The 16,030-nt window shown below is 35.2% G+C and overlaps 1 protein-coding gene across 8 annotated transcripts in view; it reads left to right on the forward strand.

Moving 5' to 3' along the window:
• The window catches only part of LOC143232331 (myosin-VIIa-like), a 163,724-nt gene that overhangs the window by 21,838 nt on the left and 125,856 nt on the right, over nt 1–16,030 (forward strand). For 6 of the 8 annotated variants that reach the window (XR_013017498.1, XM_076467609.1, XM_076467614.1 and 3 more), the window contains 2 exons: nt 8,622–8,659; nt 10,916–10,996. Coding sequence is in view for 7 of the 8 variants with exons in the window: in XM_076467609.1 (XP_076323724.1) it covers nt 10,979–10,996 (18 nt within the window). In the remaining variant the exon portion in view is untranslated. The remainder of the gene's footprint in view (nt 1–8,621; nt 8,660–10,915; nt 10,997–16,030) is intronic. The other 2 variants (XM_076467611.1, XM_076467612.1) reach the window with 1 other exon arrangement.

Below are 16,030 nucleotides of genomic sequence, written 5' to 3' on the forward strand. Positions count from 1 at the left end.
TTTAGGCCTACAAAAATAAAAAGATTATTGGAAGTACTTTTCGCTGGTCTGTTTTAGGTCTAAATTCCTATTTAATCGTTCAAATTTCGCAGTTAACGTTCCGCAAAAATCGGCAATATATCAGAAAATGGTGCCATCTCGAGGTATGGATTACGTGTTAAAATTTTAGTTTTCCTAGATAAACGAAAGTACAGTCCAGCAAATAATGATATGTGTTACTAAAAGCAAAACCCGGCATGGCCAGGTAGTTAAGGCACTCGACTCGTAATCTGAAGGCCGCGGGTTCGAATCCCCGTCAACCAAACATGTTCGCCCTTTCAGCCGTGAGGGCGTTATAAAGTAACGGTCAATTCCACTATTCGTTAGTAAAAGAGTAGCTCAAATGTTGGCGGTGGGTGGTGATGACTAGCTGCCTTCCCTCTAGTCTTACACTGCTAAATTAGGGACGGCTAGCGTAGATAGCCCTCGTTTAGCTCTGTGCGAAATTCAAAAACAAACAAACTAAAATCAAATTACAGTGTTTCAAGATAGTCTTCTAAGAGTTGGCTCTGATTTTCTATAGTACAAATACGATATGCTAGAGTTTAAACTTGGTTTTAATTCTGCAGCTTTAAGCAGTGGCTCAGCTGTACATCTGAAGCCTTAAAACGCTAAAAATTAGATTTTCCTACTCATTGTGTGGCTGAATGCTCAACAACAAAAATCATATTTAAATATCATCTTTTGTTGTTTACCCTCTACATTGTTGAACTTAAACTTGATATTGTTTAGCGTAGATATAACATTCTAGAATTTAAACTTGATATTCTGAAGTTTAGATATGACATGTATGCTAGAATTTAAACTTGTTCTTCCAGAGTTTAGATTTAAAATACTAGAATTTAAATTTGATATTCTACAATATAGATACGACATAACAGAATAATGAATTGAAACTTGATCTTCTAGACTCGCAATATAACATTCTAGTATTTAAACCTGATATTTTAGAGTTTAGATATAACATACTAGAATTTAAATTTCACTTTTTGGAGTTTAAATATAGCACGCCGGAATTTAAACTTGATCCTTTGGAGATTAAATATGACATGATTCCATGTAAAATTGTTCATCTAGAATTTATATGTATGACATTATAGAATTTAAATTTCATATTTTAGAGTTTATATGTATGACATTATAGAATTTAAACTTGATATTCTAGAGTTTATAATGACATTATAGAATTTAAACTTGATATTGTAGAGTTTATACATGACATTATAGAATTTAAACTTGATATTCTGGAGCAGTGTTGCACAAACTTTTTGAGTCAGGGGCCACAAACAGACTTCTCGTAACCTTTGGGGACCAAAAAAAAGTGAAGATTAAAATCGTCCGACAGTTATTTCACACAAGATGGACATCACATTTAAGAACACACAAATAACGATTACATCAAAGAGTTTGCACATTATTCTACGAAATGTCATGATACGTCAACTATCACAAAGTCAGTGCGATGGATGGTGCTGCATGTCATCTACGAGCTCAGAAATGCTCGGCTTGATGTTTGACATTGAAAGACGCAAGACTGCTTCCAGATGATCATCAATCAGCTGATTGCGAGTGTTGTTTTTGTTCAGTTTCATATGCGAGAAAGCTTGTTCGCAGCAGTACGTGCTGCTAAACATGCTGGTGTGGACAAGTGTGTTCTCTTTCAGATTAGCAAATGTATCAGGCAACGTTTTGTAGAAGTCAAGCAAACTGTTTTCTCGGTAAATAGCATGCAGTTCATCAGATGCCTGGAGATCGGTTAGTTCGAGCTGATATTCTGCTGACAAGTCATCCACTGACACACTGAACGGATCAGCAAAAAGTTTCATCAACAATCTCCATTGGTCAAAATCATGAAACCTTGAGTGGAAGGATTGAATCAAGGTATCTAGCTTCCAAACATAAACTTGTGTGTCAATGTCCTGATTCTTCTGTAGCTGTGACTGAAAAGTGGGAAAGTGCACGAAGTTGCCTGATGCTGCTTGCTGCCGGAACAACTGCAATTTGTCCTGAAAGTTGAGACGTGATTTGCAAGCTGACAGACAAGCTGATTTTTGCCTTGCAACTTCAAATTCAGATCATTCAAGTATTATGTCATGTCGACCAGAAAGGTCAAATCAGCTTGCCATGCTGGATCAGTCATGGAAATCACTTCTGTGTCTTTGTTCTTGCTTCTGAGGAATTCTATCACCTCATCAATCAACTCCCAGAATCTTCTGAGCATCTTCCCTCGACTCAGCCAGCATACTTCACAGTGATATACAAGGTCACCATAGTCTGAATCAATTTCTTCAAGAAGACTTCGAAACTGACGGTGATTGAGCCCTCATGATTTGATGAAATTAATGGTTTTCGTCACTAATGCTATCAGTGCCTGAAAACCAAGTTCTTTGCTGCACAGGTTCTGTTCGTGAATAATACAGTGCAACTTCACCAACTGTCTGTTCTGCTTTCCTCGATGCTTCATCAACAGTGCTACCAGCCCGCTACTTTCTCCGGTCATGGCTGGTGCTCCATCAGTTGTCACACTTACCAGTTTCGTGAAATCCAATGAAACACTACTACACAGTTGTACTGTCTCCTCGAATTGAGCAGACCCAGTTGTCTGACCCTTCATGGAACCCATGCCGATTAGTTCCTCTGTGATATCAAACGATGACGACACACCCCGAACAAAAACTAGTAGCTGTGCTGTTGAACTGATGTCAATCGACTCGTCTGCTGCCAAAGAGAAGTAGACAAAGTTGGCTGCTTTATTTGTAAGCTGCCTTGTCACGTCTGCTAAGAGGTGTGAAATTCTTCGTTGAACTGTCATACGATTCAAAGCTACCGTCTGTAGCTTGTGAACTGCTTCCGGGCACAACTTTTCCAATGCAGTAATCATACATTGCTTGACAAAATCACCATCAGTGAACGGTCGGCCAGATTTCACTATCATTAACGAAATATCGTAACTGACCTCACATGCTGCACCTAAATCTGCTGACTGCTTTGAGAAAACGTTATGCTGGTGATTCAGCGACCGTCGCAGAGATTCAATTCGAGCTGTTCGTTCATCACCGACAGCGTTGTGGAAATCTTTATGCTTCGACTCATAATGACGCTTTATATTGAATACTTTCGCCATTGCTACTGTCGAATGACACAGCAGACAAATCACGTTCTTCTGTTGAACAAAACAGTATTGCGCAGTCCAATCATCATGAAACTGCCGGTTTTTGTCGTCAACTTTTCTTTTACGATTAGCTGCCATTTTTGTTACGAAATAATATCAAAATAGGGCTCGTAAGTAAATCTCGAAGAACAATTGGAACGTGAGATTTCGTAATTACGGAAATATTACGTCAATGCGCCAGTGATTAAATGCCCATGCATTAACAAGATTTGCTTATTAAATTTTCTTTATTGCTTGACACAAATATGGAACAAATATAATCTAATGCATATTCTTCTATAGCGCTTAATCTTTGCGCAGGCGCGAACTCTAAGCACGCGAACTCTCTATGTTTGACTTACTCTTTGGGCATCGCAGGCCACTCGGCGACTCGTTGTGGGCCGGACTTTGTGCACCACTATTCTAGAGTTTATATGTATTACATTATAGAATTTAAACTTGATATTCTAGAGTTTATATGTGTGACATTATAGATTTTAAATTTGATACTCTAGAGTTTATATATATGACATTATAGAAGTTACATTTGATATTCTAGAGTTTAGATATCCCGTTCAGTACTTTAAACTTGACCTTCTCTACTTTGTATATGACATTCTAAAACTTAAACATGGTATTATATAGTTTTTAATTTGACATTTTAGAATTTCAACTTGATCTTCCACTGTTTGAGTATAACTCTCTAGAAACTAAACTTGACACTCTTAAGTTTAAAGGGCCTGGCATGGCCAAGCGCGTAAGGCGTGCGACTCGTAATCCGAGGGTCGCGGGTTCGAGCCCGCGTCGCGCCAAACATGCTCGCTATCCCAGCCGTGGGGGCGTTATAATGTTACGGTCAATCCCACTATTCGTTGGTAAAAGAGTAGCCCAAGAGTTGGCGGTGGGTGGTGATGACTAGCTGCCTTCCCTCTAGTCTTACACTGCTAAATTAGGGACGGCTAGCACAGATAGCCCTCGAGTAGCTTTGTGCGATATTCCAAAACAAACAAAACAAACAAACAAACTTAAGTTTAAATATGGTATCCTGGAATTTAAGCATGTTATCCTAGAGTTTAAATACGACATGCTAGAATTTAAACTTGATCTTTTACAGGTTCAATGTAACATTCTAGAATTTAAATTTGATCTTCTAAGAATCTGGCATGATTTTCTAGATTTCAAAACATGATCTTTTAGAATTCAAATATGATATCCTATCATTTTATCAGTTATTGCATGATCTTTTACAGTTTGTGTTTTATGTAGATTGTAGTGGAGATTGCCTAAGCTCAAATAGATTAATTAAAAGGAATCCGATAAACATACTTTAGCATAGTTGGCGTGATCAAGGTGTTAATGGTGTACGTATGTGGCTGATACATATAGAGAGAGCACATCAAGGAAAAAACCCAAACTACTTTTCAGTCAAGAAGAGTTAACATGTTTCGTCATCATGTTATTTAAAACAAACGATCTAATAAAAAATTGGTGTTATCTTGAGGTGACAAATTTATTGTAGAATACTCTTGAAAGGTTTTCAAAACTATATTAATTCTGAATTATCCCTTTTTATGAAAGTTTTATTTGATTAATAAGTAAAAACTATGAAAATGTACCTATTTTATTGTTTATTAATATGAACTTGAAATTGAAATAGGGGGTCCCCTGTGAGTCACCAGCAAGTTTACGAATTTACTAGTTAAAATACGGGGTTCAGTTCTCTGCAGTGGGCAATGTGTAGCTTTACACTAAGCAAATAACAATAACTATACTGGGTATAATAGAAAGAGTCAGTAAACGTTTGTTAAATAATATCTTTCTTATGAACGATTAATCGATGTGTTAGCGTTAAGTGTGCGGGCTTCTAACGCCAATTCAGGGCTCGATTCCTGCGGTGAACAGAGCTCAGATAGCCCATTATGTGGCTTGGCACTAAAACATTGAACCTACTGGACATCAGATCGCTTACGTTTTCACGAGCTGCTGCAACAGAATTGTTCTCAACGAGTTCAGTGACCTTATTTCTGGAAGGAAAGTATGACAAAGTAATCCAATGTTTTACGACTTAAAGGAACTAATAGCCGCCTTTTGGAATTGTATAAGAATTCGATTAACATTGTAAAAAATATCAAATCCATTTCAGGAACTTGTCTTCCATGTATAATAATAGGCATACCTAAATAGCTGTTATAGTTTAAGCGAGAATAGAAACTCTTGGAAACTTTATGTTGAAATATTTCTAAACCACTTGTGAAGGTTTTGAACAAGCGATTTAGGTAAGATTAGAAGCTTGTTTCGGTGGGTTAATTTAACTGCTTGTAGCTTTTGTTTTAACACGTGTATTTCATGGATCTCGTTTACATTTTTACTTTCAAAATCGCTTTTTGATTAATCTTATTTTTCATACAAATACATTACAGATCGAACTTACTTGTTAATTAATCGCAATGCTACACAGTAATCCACCACGGATTACGAAACCTGGATTTTGACGTTACAAGTTTTCAGACATACCGCTGAGCCGTAGGGAAGGAAAGGTTGGTGTTGTTTTTGAATTTCGCGCAAAGCTACACGAGGGCTATCTGCTCATGCCGTCCTTAATTTAACAGTGTAAGACTAGAGGAAAGGCAGCTGGTCATCACCACCCACTGCCAACTTTTGGGCTACTCTTTTACCAACGAATAGTGGGATTAACCGTTACTTTTTAACGTCCTCACGGTTGAAAGATAGAGCATGTTTGGTGTGACGGGGATTCGAACCTACGACCCTCAGATTACGAGTCGAGTGCCCTAACCACCTGACCATGCGAAGTAATTGAACAATTCGGATCACGATACTGGTTTAAATTTTGAAGTAACGTACTTTTTGTTGAACGTTAATTTGTTCTTGTCATACTAAATCGTCTTTGATCTGAACAGAACTTCTTGCCTGCAATACGACGTGCAAGTTTTTCAACCGTATGTGTTATTTCTAACCAAACAATGTTTTACACTTAATATATTTTCCATAGTTTTTATGGTTGTAACTGGTCATTACAAGCTAAGCTTTAACACCATATTACTTGTTGTCCCTTTGCGTGCTTTGTCCTAAAACCTTTGAAACAAAGCACGCAAATGGACAACTATGAATAGTCATCTCTAATTAAGAGCTGATAAACTAGAGGGAAGGCAGCTAATAAACAGCACCAACCGCCAACTCTGGAGTTACTTTTCGAGTTGTAATTGAAGTTGACCCTTATTCTTTTAGCGTTTTTGCTAATGATTTAGCCACGCCCAACTCACTCGGTTATTTTATGCTGCATATTGAACTATCTATTGTGGCCATTGCAGTGATTGAATCTGAATTTTTATAAGTCTTTTAAGCTTACCACTACGGAGGGACATATAATATTAACACAGCTAACCTTAATGCTCGTTAAGATGGGTAAACATTTGAATTATATTTTGATTTAATTGCATACAAGTGAAATAAACCATAAGCATTTAATAGTAGAGCATGACACTTACACTTTTATAAAGGCTACTTTGTAGGTTTCAAGATTGCAATGTTATATGGACAGTTAGATAAAAATGTCATCATTTAAACCATTAGACTTGATATAAGAAAATTGTCGTTTATTGGTATGTTGAGAATGAAGTTCATGAAGAGGTAAAACTGAGTTATAAAACTAATTACGAAGAACAATTTCGTATTTTGAAAAGTAGTAATGCAACGTACAGGTGGAGTAAACAATTTAAGCATCTTTGGCTCGATTCTTTACAAACGTTTTTCATGAATGCAGCTCAAGTGTGAAAATATTTTTATGTGGTCACGCTGCGGTGAGATTCAAAATAGGCCACTGAGAAAACGTTAGCTTCCTGTCAAGGGTGTATGAAACTCTCGGGGATTAACTGTATTCATCTCATACCCTCGGATCCGTGGTTTCCATCTTAATAAGGAAATGTAATAACCTCGTAGATCAACCGTTCTGATTGTATAATTTCAGAGTCTGTGGTGTTCAGCATTTATAAGGATTACGTATTATAATTTATCTTGGATGAGCTTACAGTTTATTATGTTACGTTTTGAAATAGCCGGAAGTTTTAATTTTATTTTAGAAGTTAAATGAATGTTAATATGTATCACATTTATGACATTTAACAACAAGACTGATACACACAATTTATTTTAACACACACACACATATTTTAATATACAAACAAAAATACAACTTAATATGTTGGTACACAGATTGTTTTGAATTTCGTACAAAACTAGTTAAGGGCTATCTGCGCTAGCCGTCCCTAATTTAGCAGTGTAAGGCTAGAGGAAAGGCAGCTAGTCATCACCACCCACCGCCAACTCTTGGGCTACTCTTTTACCAACGAATAGTGGGATTAAGCATCACATTATAACGCCCCCACAACTGAAAGGACGAGTATGTTTGGTGCGAGGGGGTTTCAAACCCGGGACCCTCAGAGTACTAGTCGAACGCCTTAACCCACCTGACCATGCAGGGCTTGGTACACAGATACGCTTCATTTGACGGGAATGCTAGTTATCTATTTTTGGCTGGGCTCACGCGGTTTACAAGCTAACTTTTCTTTGATGAAAGTATCTAATGCCCTCGTAGGAATACTGACGTCCGAAGTGAATGGTTTGTAATGCTCGAAATATATAAACATTCCTGGCCAAATATCTGTAGTTTTCCGATTAGTAAGCGTTTATCACAGTTATGTCTTCCGAGGTTTATAGTATAGCAAACCAACAATATAAAATTGTCTCCCCGCGCATTGGGATAGCCACCTTTTGTACTCATTAGACGAGATTCTCGAAAGTCCAGTTGGCCCAACAATACTGGTATTTACGTATTTACGTACGTTGTTGATTCTTACGCTCGAGAATCTTCTACAAATTTAGAAAAGCGGAACTTGCGCAATACACATTTAACAATACACGTTACATGCATTTCTAAATGTATATTAAACTGAAACAAACATCAATATTAAAATAAATACATAATAGTAAATCCGTCATAGTAAGAAAGTTCACTAATCTCTTAGATATATTACCGTTTAGATTATATACCCTAAGGTTAATGGTGTCTAGTCTTTTACGTTCCCGGAATTTTCGGTATCCGGTTTTTAAAATAACGCGTAGTAATTACGTGGACGAACCATTTTACTTGTATACCCAAAGGAGTATGTATTGGCATAGTAACGTTTTTGGTTTAATCGTTTTCATTGCGTATACTAATGCATGTGGTGCTCCGTCTTTTTAAAGAAACCTAGTATCAAAAATTATAGAATTCTTAAAGTTTATTATATGACTTACAGTGTTTATTAAGACAGGATCAAGAGTTCTTTATTACTCTACTCTACTATGTTGGTTAAACAACATAGATATTATTTTTGATAGTTTTGTTGTAATATTTCATTATTTGGTCTTCTAGAATCTTGACATGTGGAGAATCAACCTGAATTTTTCAAGGTAATTTTTCATAATATTCAAGTAGGCAGGTGTTATACTATAGTTCTGTACCGGCTCATGTTAAGATTAACTGTAAGTTTTTGTAATGTTTTATTTTGAAATGTTATGAAATAGAAAGACCCTTAAGACTACTCTTGCTTTAATTCATATACGCAAGTTTTCAAAGACTTTTTAACTGTTTATGGAACATTTTATTTTTCCATTCCAGGCATATTAAAAATAATCTCACGATAATATTTTGAGACATTATTCATTCGAGAAAAAGCTACACGAACACTAATAGTTAGAATATCTGCTTTATCTGAAAATTTTCTAGACGCTGTTATTATGGTTTTTACAATGACAGATAATTTTTGTTTGTTTTTTAATTTCGCGTTAAGATGCACAAAGGCTATCTGCGCTAGTCGTTCCTAATTTTGCAGTATAAAACTAGAGGAAAGGCAGCTAGTTATCACCACCCACCGCCAAATCTTGTGCTTCTCTTTTACCAACATCTCTTTTAGTGACCGTCACATTATAACGCCCCTACGGCTGAAATTGCGAGCATGTTTGGTGTGACAGGGATTCGAACCCACGACCCTCATATTACGAGTGGAGTACCTTAACTGCCTGGCCATGCCGGAATGTTTGAAGCATATCCATTTTATAACTTATAATAAGCTACAGTGTGTATATGTGGTTTCCTTTTAGTTAAGCCACATCGGGCTATCTGCTGTGTCCACCGAGGGGAATCAAATCCCTGATTTTAGTGTTGTAAATCCGTAGAGTTATCGCTGTACCAGCGGGGGACAATAAACTAAATTGTTTGAATTGTTTAATTCTGAGCTTCTTTTAATTGTTACAAATTCCTTACAATGACACTTAAAATTTTGAAAAACTTAAAAGTTTGTTTATTAGGAAAAACAAAAAATGACAGTATTTTATAGGAACCTATTTATTCAAAATATAATTCGAAATTTAATTTGATCTGACAAGATAAATATTCATCATTTTTTGTTTAACCATCACATATTTCCATTGTTATATTACTATGTACTAAAAGAAATTCCACAAAATATTATGTTGTACGCCACTGTTTTAAACGCTTTTCGTGGATAAAAGGAACACATAAACTATTATTTTCAATGAGATAGTTGTTAGTTAAAATACAATAGGACTGAACTTCAAAAAAAATGAAAAGAAAATATAGTTATGGTACGAGAAAAAAATTATGTCTGGATGAAAGGTATTATTATCTACTGATAACTTCCATGTATCTTGGAATATTTATAAAGGTCCTCTTGTGTAAAAGAAAACTGACTGGTGACAAATGTACAAAATCTAACCTATCTATATCAAATGGTGTTTAAATTGGTAACTGCTCACTAGTTTGCAAATAGCATGTGTTTAATGTTTCGTCAACAACTTATCTAGAGCATGACTTATAACTTAAATGTTATGATAAAATGAACAGGTTATAATTGAAGTCCAAGAAAAGAGATAGTAACTCGGTAACAAATAAAGTGATAATTTAAATTGTATTTTGGTACGAGTAAACATGCCACAATCCAAGTTTATTTCACATTTAATAGAAGTAAGGTGTCTTCTCGACCAAGGTATAGAATACAAGCACATCACGTTTTCTGATGTTAAAATTATACACGCATTTTTCTATTAACTTTACTCAAGAACGAGAATCGTGCGACTAATCTCGACTTATTTTAAGTACTGGTGAATGATCTAAACATAAATAATCCTTCTATAAATTGCATTCATTGTTAAAAAGGTAACGCATCACACATATAAGGGAACGATGGGTAAATTCAGCTAAAACCTGATACGGATTACTTGACGACATTGTCACTTCAATACACAAGGTAGTAAGTAACGCATGTTTATAGCAAAATGACGAACTTTGATGTTGTTTTATCTGACTAGAAGGGGTAAAGTTTAACCAAAGCTCCTGTCAGGTGAAAACTATTAATAATTGTAATTATTATAAAAACCACCTTCAGTCACTGTTGTTGTCTTAGATTTGTTTTTTTTTAGAATCTTAAAAGTATTCGTCACTGTATAATAAGACTGAACACATTTTTTTGGTGACGAAGAGAACCTTCTTTCTGATTGGTCCTAGTTATAGATCTATTGTTAAAACAGCTTAATTGCCAACTTGTAAAAAAAAGTTTAAATTAGTTAATGAAAAAGTAATTTTTAATTAAATTTTAAGTGTAACATTTATTATAGCAGCTTGTTTAATCCTGATCTTTTATTTTCCAGACAATTACAAGAAAACTAAGCACGTCTAGTCAGCTTTTGGCCACAGATTTATTCTAGTCCAACATGGTTATTTTAACAAGGGTAAGTTGCGTGGGTTCATGATTTTGATGTTTTCATTATTTCTGATATATATTTATTTTATGAAAATAAATATGTATATTTATCTTAACCATGATGTAGCGCAGTAGATACTTGTTATTCAGATGGGTGAAGTCATGAAAAACCTCAATATTGAACTCAAAACGGAAAACGTTTAAACCTTAATTCACGATATCAAAAACTGTCAAACATATATTGATAGAAAATAATTTTAGACGTGATTTAGGTATAACGGTTTACATTCCAAAGAGTTGTGTCTTATTAATTCATCGTTCTAGTTTTTACTTGTAACGTAATGTAATTCATAATTAAGGACAAGTTAGAGTGTTGTATAAACCACAAATATTTAATTTTTTTATTTACCTCCCTGCTGATAAAAGAAATTCCACTTTCCGAAGGCGTTCCGGTGATTGGGTGTTTTCCTGATGCTATAAACGAAATAGTTTAATAATCATGACCTATATTTTTCAAATGATATCCTTTGCATTGTGCTTCATATCTTCAACAAATGCATGGGATGTTTGTTTATCGAGGAAAACCATTATATTTACTCCCAGTTCTTGAAAACGCTTACATTATTCTTAATTTGAAAAATATTTTTTTTTCTAAAGAAAAACCGTGCGCTATCATAATTTTACTTACCTGTTTCCTAGTAACGATGCATTTAAAATTTTGTTTTTGCTGGTGTGGTATGTGACAATTAAGTGAGCTCGCAAAATAACTAAGCTATATAAAAACCAATATGTATCGCATTACGTCACGCTTGATTTATCTAAAAAAGGGGTCATAAAAGCCAAAATGCATTTATCCAGATAGAAAAGTTCAATTACTGTCTGCCCGTTACGATTTTAGTGACGGGTGTGCAAGGGGATCGTGAGAAGGGGAGTCCACGAAACCTTATAAGTGTTGTGAGTGTTGGGATTACCTAACCTGGAACCAAATGCATGGAATTTATCATGAAAGTAAAAATATTGATTAATTTTGAACTTAAATTGTTTCAGGATTAAACTATTTTCTGTTATATCACCAACGTTTTTAATACAAAAAAAAACCCAACTTCTTTAATCTGTTGATATTCTAAATTAAGAAATCAATAAATATTTTTCCAGTTTTGTCGTCTATACACTTGTTTTATAATTTCGGTGCGTAGACCAACAACAATATTAGATTATGCTTTTGTTGCTAAGCAACGTGTTATAAAAGCCGTTGTTGGAACGCAGTGTTACCTAAACGCATTTGCTTTTCTATCAATTAGAAGTTGTTAATCTGATTTTTATCAATAATTATTATGTAAATACGTAACGAATTTATTTCATAAATGATCTCAATTTTGATTGGTTTACAAGGGAATTAATTGACGTTTGATTGCCTCGGGCCCGGCATGGCCAGGTGGGTTAAGTTCGACTCGTAATCTGATGGTCGCATTAAACATGCTCGCCCTTTCAGCTGTGGGGGCGTTATAATGTTACGATCAATCCCACTATTCGTTGGTAAAAGAGTAGCCCAAGAGTTGGCGGTGGGTGGTGATGACTAGCTGCCTTTCCTCTAGTCTTACATTGCTAAATTAGGGACGGTTAGCGCAGATGGCCCTCGAGTAGCTTTTTGCGAAATTCAAAAACAAACAAACAAACAAACGACTTCCTCGACTGCACTTTTCTGCTCCATTGTTTGTCAAGCTCGATTTCGCAAACTTTATTTATTTCAGTTAGCTATGTGGGCCTGGCATGGCCTAGCGCGTTAAGGCGTGCGCTTCGTAATCTGAGGGTCGCGGGTTCGCGCTCGAGTCGCGCCAAACATGCTCGCCCTCCCAGCCGTGGGGGCGTTATATAGTGACGGTTAATTTCACTATTCGTTGGTAAAAGAGAAGCCCAAGAGTTGGCGGTGGGTGGTGATGACTAGCTGCCTTCCCTCTAGTCTTACACTGCTAAATTAGGGACGGCTAGCACAGATAGCCCTCGAGTAGCTTTGTGCGAAATTCCAAAAACCAAATCAAACCAGTAAGCTATGAAATATGAATATGGGGTATACCATGGGGTGGGGGTGGTAGTACCTATAACGTCAGTGTTGCATATTATCTGAAAGACATCGAGCTTTAAAGAGAGTGATTAGTAAAAAGAAGATTCCGAATAACAGTTAGATTTTATCGCAAAATTAAACTACTTTAATATTCTGTCTCACAGCTTAACCATTAAGAAAGATTCTTGAGTTGCATGTAGTTTCATTTCCCCTATGTTGGTTTTCATCTTCTTTTGTTGCACAATTTTCGTGACTTGTTGAGATTCAATTTAGGTTTCAACAAATTTCTGTTGGTTGTCGTAACCGACTTATTACTCGCGAAATGGTTCAATGATTTGTGTTACCGTTAAGCCCACGTGGTTTGAACCGCACTACGAAAAGCAAGGTTTAATTAACCTTAACTGTCACGTATGTGTTGCAAGAACGTGACACTATACTTGAATAACTCGTGACTCGGTGTCAACAGAGAAACTTCCCGTGTGTGTTCTTCATGCTGAATTGGATACGCTTGCGTGAACACTGAAAGATTATGCAATTCAACTTGAAAGTTATAGTAGAATTTTTAAATATAATTACAGCCCAAAACAGCTAATGTTGTAAACCTTCAGTCACTGTTCCAAACTTGCTAAGTAATGTTTTCAACAGAAACAAATCTTGATGTGTTTTTAAGATATGAATTGTATCACTTTAGTCACTCAATCAAAGGTTCGAAACGTCGTCGTACTTTTAATAGTGTTATTTTACAACACAGTACCGAAAAAAAAAAAACACGTGTATTTATATATTCCTTAAAACACAACTATATAGGCGTTACATTGAAAATGCTTTTCCCGTATTCAAGTAATGCCGAAATGAAAAATACAAGTTATTGTTTTTTGTGCCAACCTTATCGAATGTGATAAAGAATTTCAAGGCATAAAACAACGAAAGTAAAACCTATTGTTCGGTACGATTAAATCCTGGAAGTATACTTGAACCTTTCACAAGAACTGTGAGGCACAGTTGGATTCTTTTTATGGTGATTTAAGTTTTAAACTCTTGGAGAACTGGTTCATCTCGATGTTTAACAAAGCATTGTTAGTTTCCAATTACATGTTCACAATTAATCAATGTTAGCTTCTACTTTTTAGTTTCAGTAATGTGAAAACAGTAATCTGTATAGTTTCGTTGTGATGTAACAGTACCGAATGGAAATATAAATGTTTCCTGGTGTGATTTAAGTTTTACTTTTTCACCAAAGACTATCAAACGAATACAAAAACAACAACAACAATACTTTTGATAAATACTACGAAACCTGGACCTTGTGTTTTAATACGCTGAGAATACGTGGTAGCTATTTTGTCAGCCACCTACAGTATTTAAGTTCGATACGAACCACTAAATAGGCTTAAAAACTATTTTAACAATATTTCAGTTCTGACTGCGCGATAAAACAAAAACAGTACCAAACGAATTGACAAGGAAAGAACAACTCTGTGCTAATAAAAAATATTTACACAAAGAATAAAAACTGTATAAATAGATATACATAAATCATTTTTACCCAGATATTCATAAACAATTGCCTTATCAATTAATACAATCTTATAATATTTGGGAAGGCAGTTTCGAAATAAAATCAAAGTTTGTATGCCTAAGTATAGCATGAACATTGTAGACTTTAAAAAGTTACACAAATTGTACGCTTACATGGGTCATGTTTCTTTCTCGCCAGTGTGTTTAAGTCTCGTATGATGATTGTTGGTCGCTTATTTTTTGACCTAGAATATATTTGGTATGCAGACACACCATCCATTTTTCTACCCTCAGATTGCAATATAAAATTGTTTGAAATTTATCAGTTATTTTAGGTATATGCATTTTTCTCACAACAAGTGACCAGAAAAGTTTTTAAACTGCTCTAGCCACCTCTCCCCCAATTTCCTCCATATAACTTTTTTTATGCTCACTATGGCTATGGCTGTAAAGCTGCTCTTTGTGTCAAATTAGATTGTTAACACTGGTAAGACTGATTGTATCTCAAGATTACAACTTGCGTTATTTTCAAATGGAAATGATCATTTACCAGTTGCGTTGGTATTGATAGTTGCTTTGGATAAGTTTGATGTTACTGATTTATCTTTGTAATGTAAGGTTTATACTGTGAAGAATAGGATCCCAACCACAACAATCTAGAGAGAATCAGTGATGTCGAGAAAACTCACTTCGTTGTTCGCTCCTCTACGTAAAATATTTTCTCAACCCAAACGAGCCGTTTTAACATATATTTAATCTAGAGAGAAGTGATTTAGATACAGTAAAAGTGACTAACTGTTGTATCAAGCCAGTATGCGTACTGTATATTTGAATGTTGTTTATTGCAATTTTGTACTACTATAACCAGGCAATTCAAAATTACTTCTTAATAAATATCTTGAATATCTTCTGTTATTCAGTGGACCTATCTTGTTGTTTATCATACTTGTATAGAGTTTTTAAATAATTCTTTAATACATGTACATTGTGTTCCATTTTGGGATTATTTACTTAATGTTAATTTCATTGTTGTGTGTTGTAAATAGTACTGAAATAGGTCTTTGGGATTGGTAAAATTGGTAAACTGATTTATTGCTGACTTGTTATCTATTTAAAGTAAATCTTGAAAACGAGTATGTATACGGTAGTGCACATGGCATTTCATGAGCCAAACTTCTCTTTATGTTGATTCAATTTTTAATTAATCACTTACATTAAAACTGTGGCTATAATTTAAGTAACATGTACATACAGTACTCACTAAATCAAGTATACATGTATGTGTATGTGTGCAGACTGTGTAATGAACCAAGGGGCTACCAAGGAGTAGAATAAAAAAATCTTACTTCTGAAACCCATAGGCTCCCTGACTTCATGCCACTGTTGTGGACTGTTAGGATATTATGTATGCTACTGCATGTGTATATTTCTGAAGAGCCTTTGGATATTAGGATGTATAAACTGAGTGCATGATATATTTAT

Source organism: Tachypleus tridentatus, chromosome 11 (genome assembly GCF_004210375.1).
Source record: "Tachypleus tridentatus isolate NWPU-2018 chromosome 11, ASM421037v1, whole genome shotgun sequence".
Classification (NCBI taxonomy): domain Eukaryota; kingdom Metazoa; phylum Arthropoda; class Merostomata; order Xiphosura; family Limulidae; genus Tachypleus; species Tachypleus tridentatus.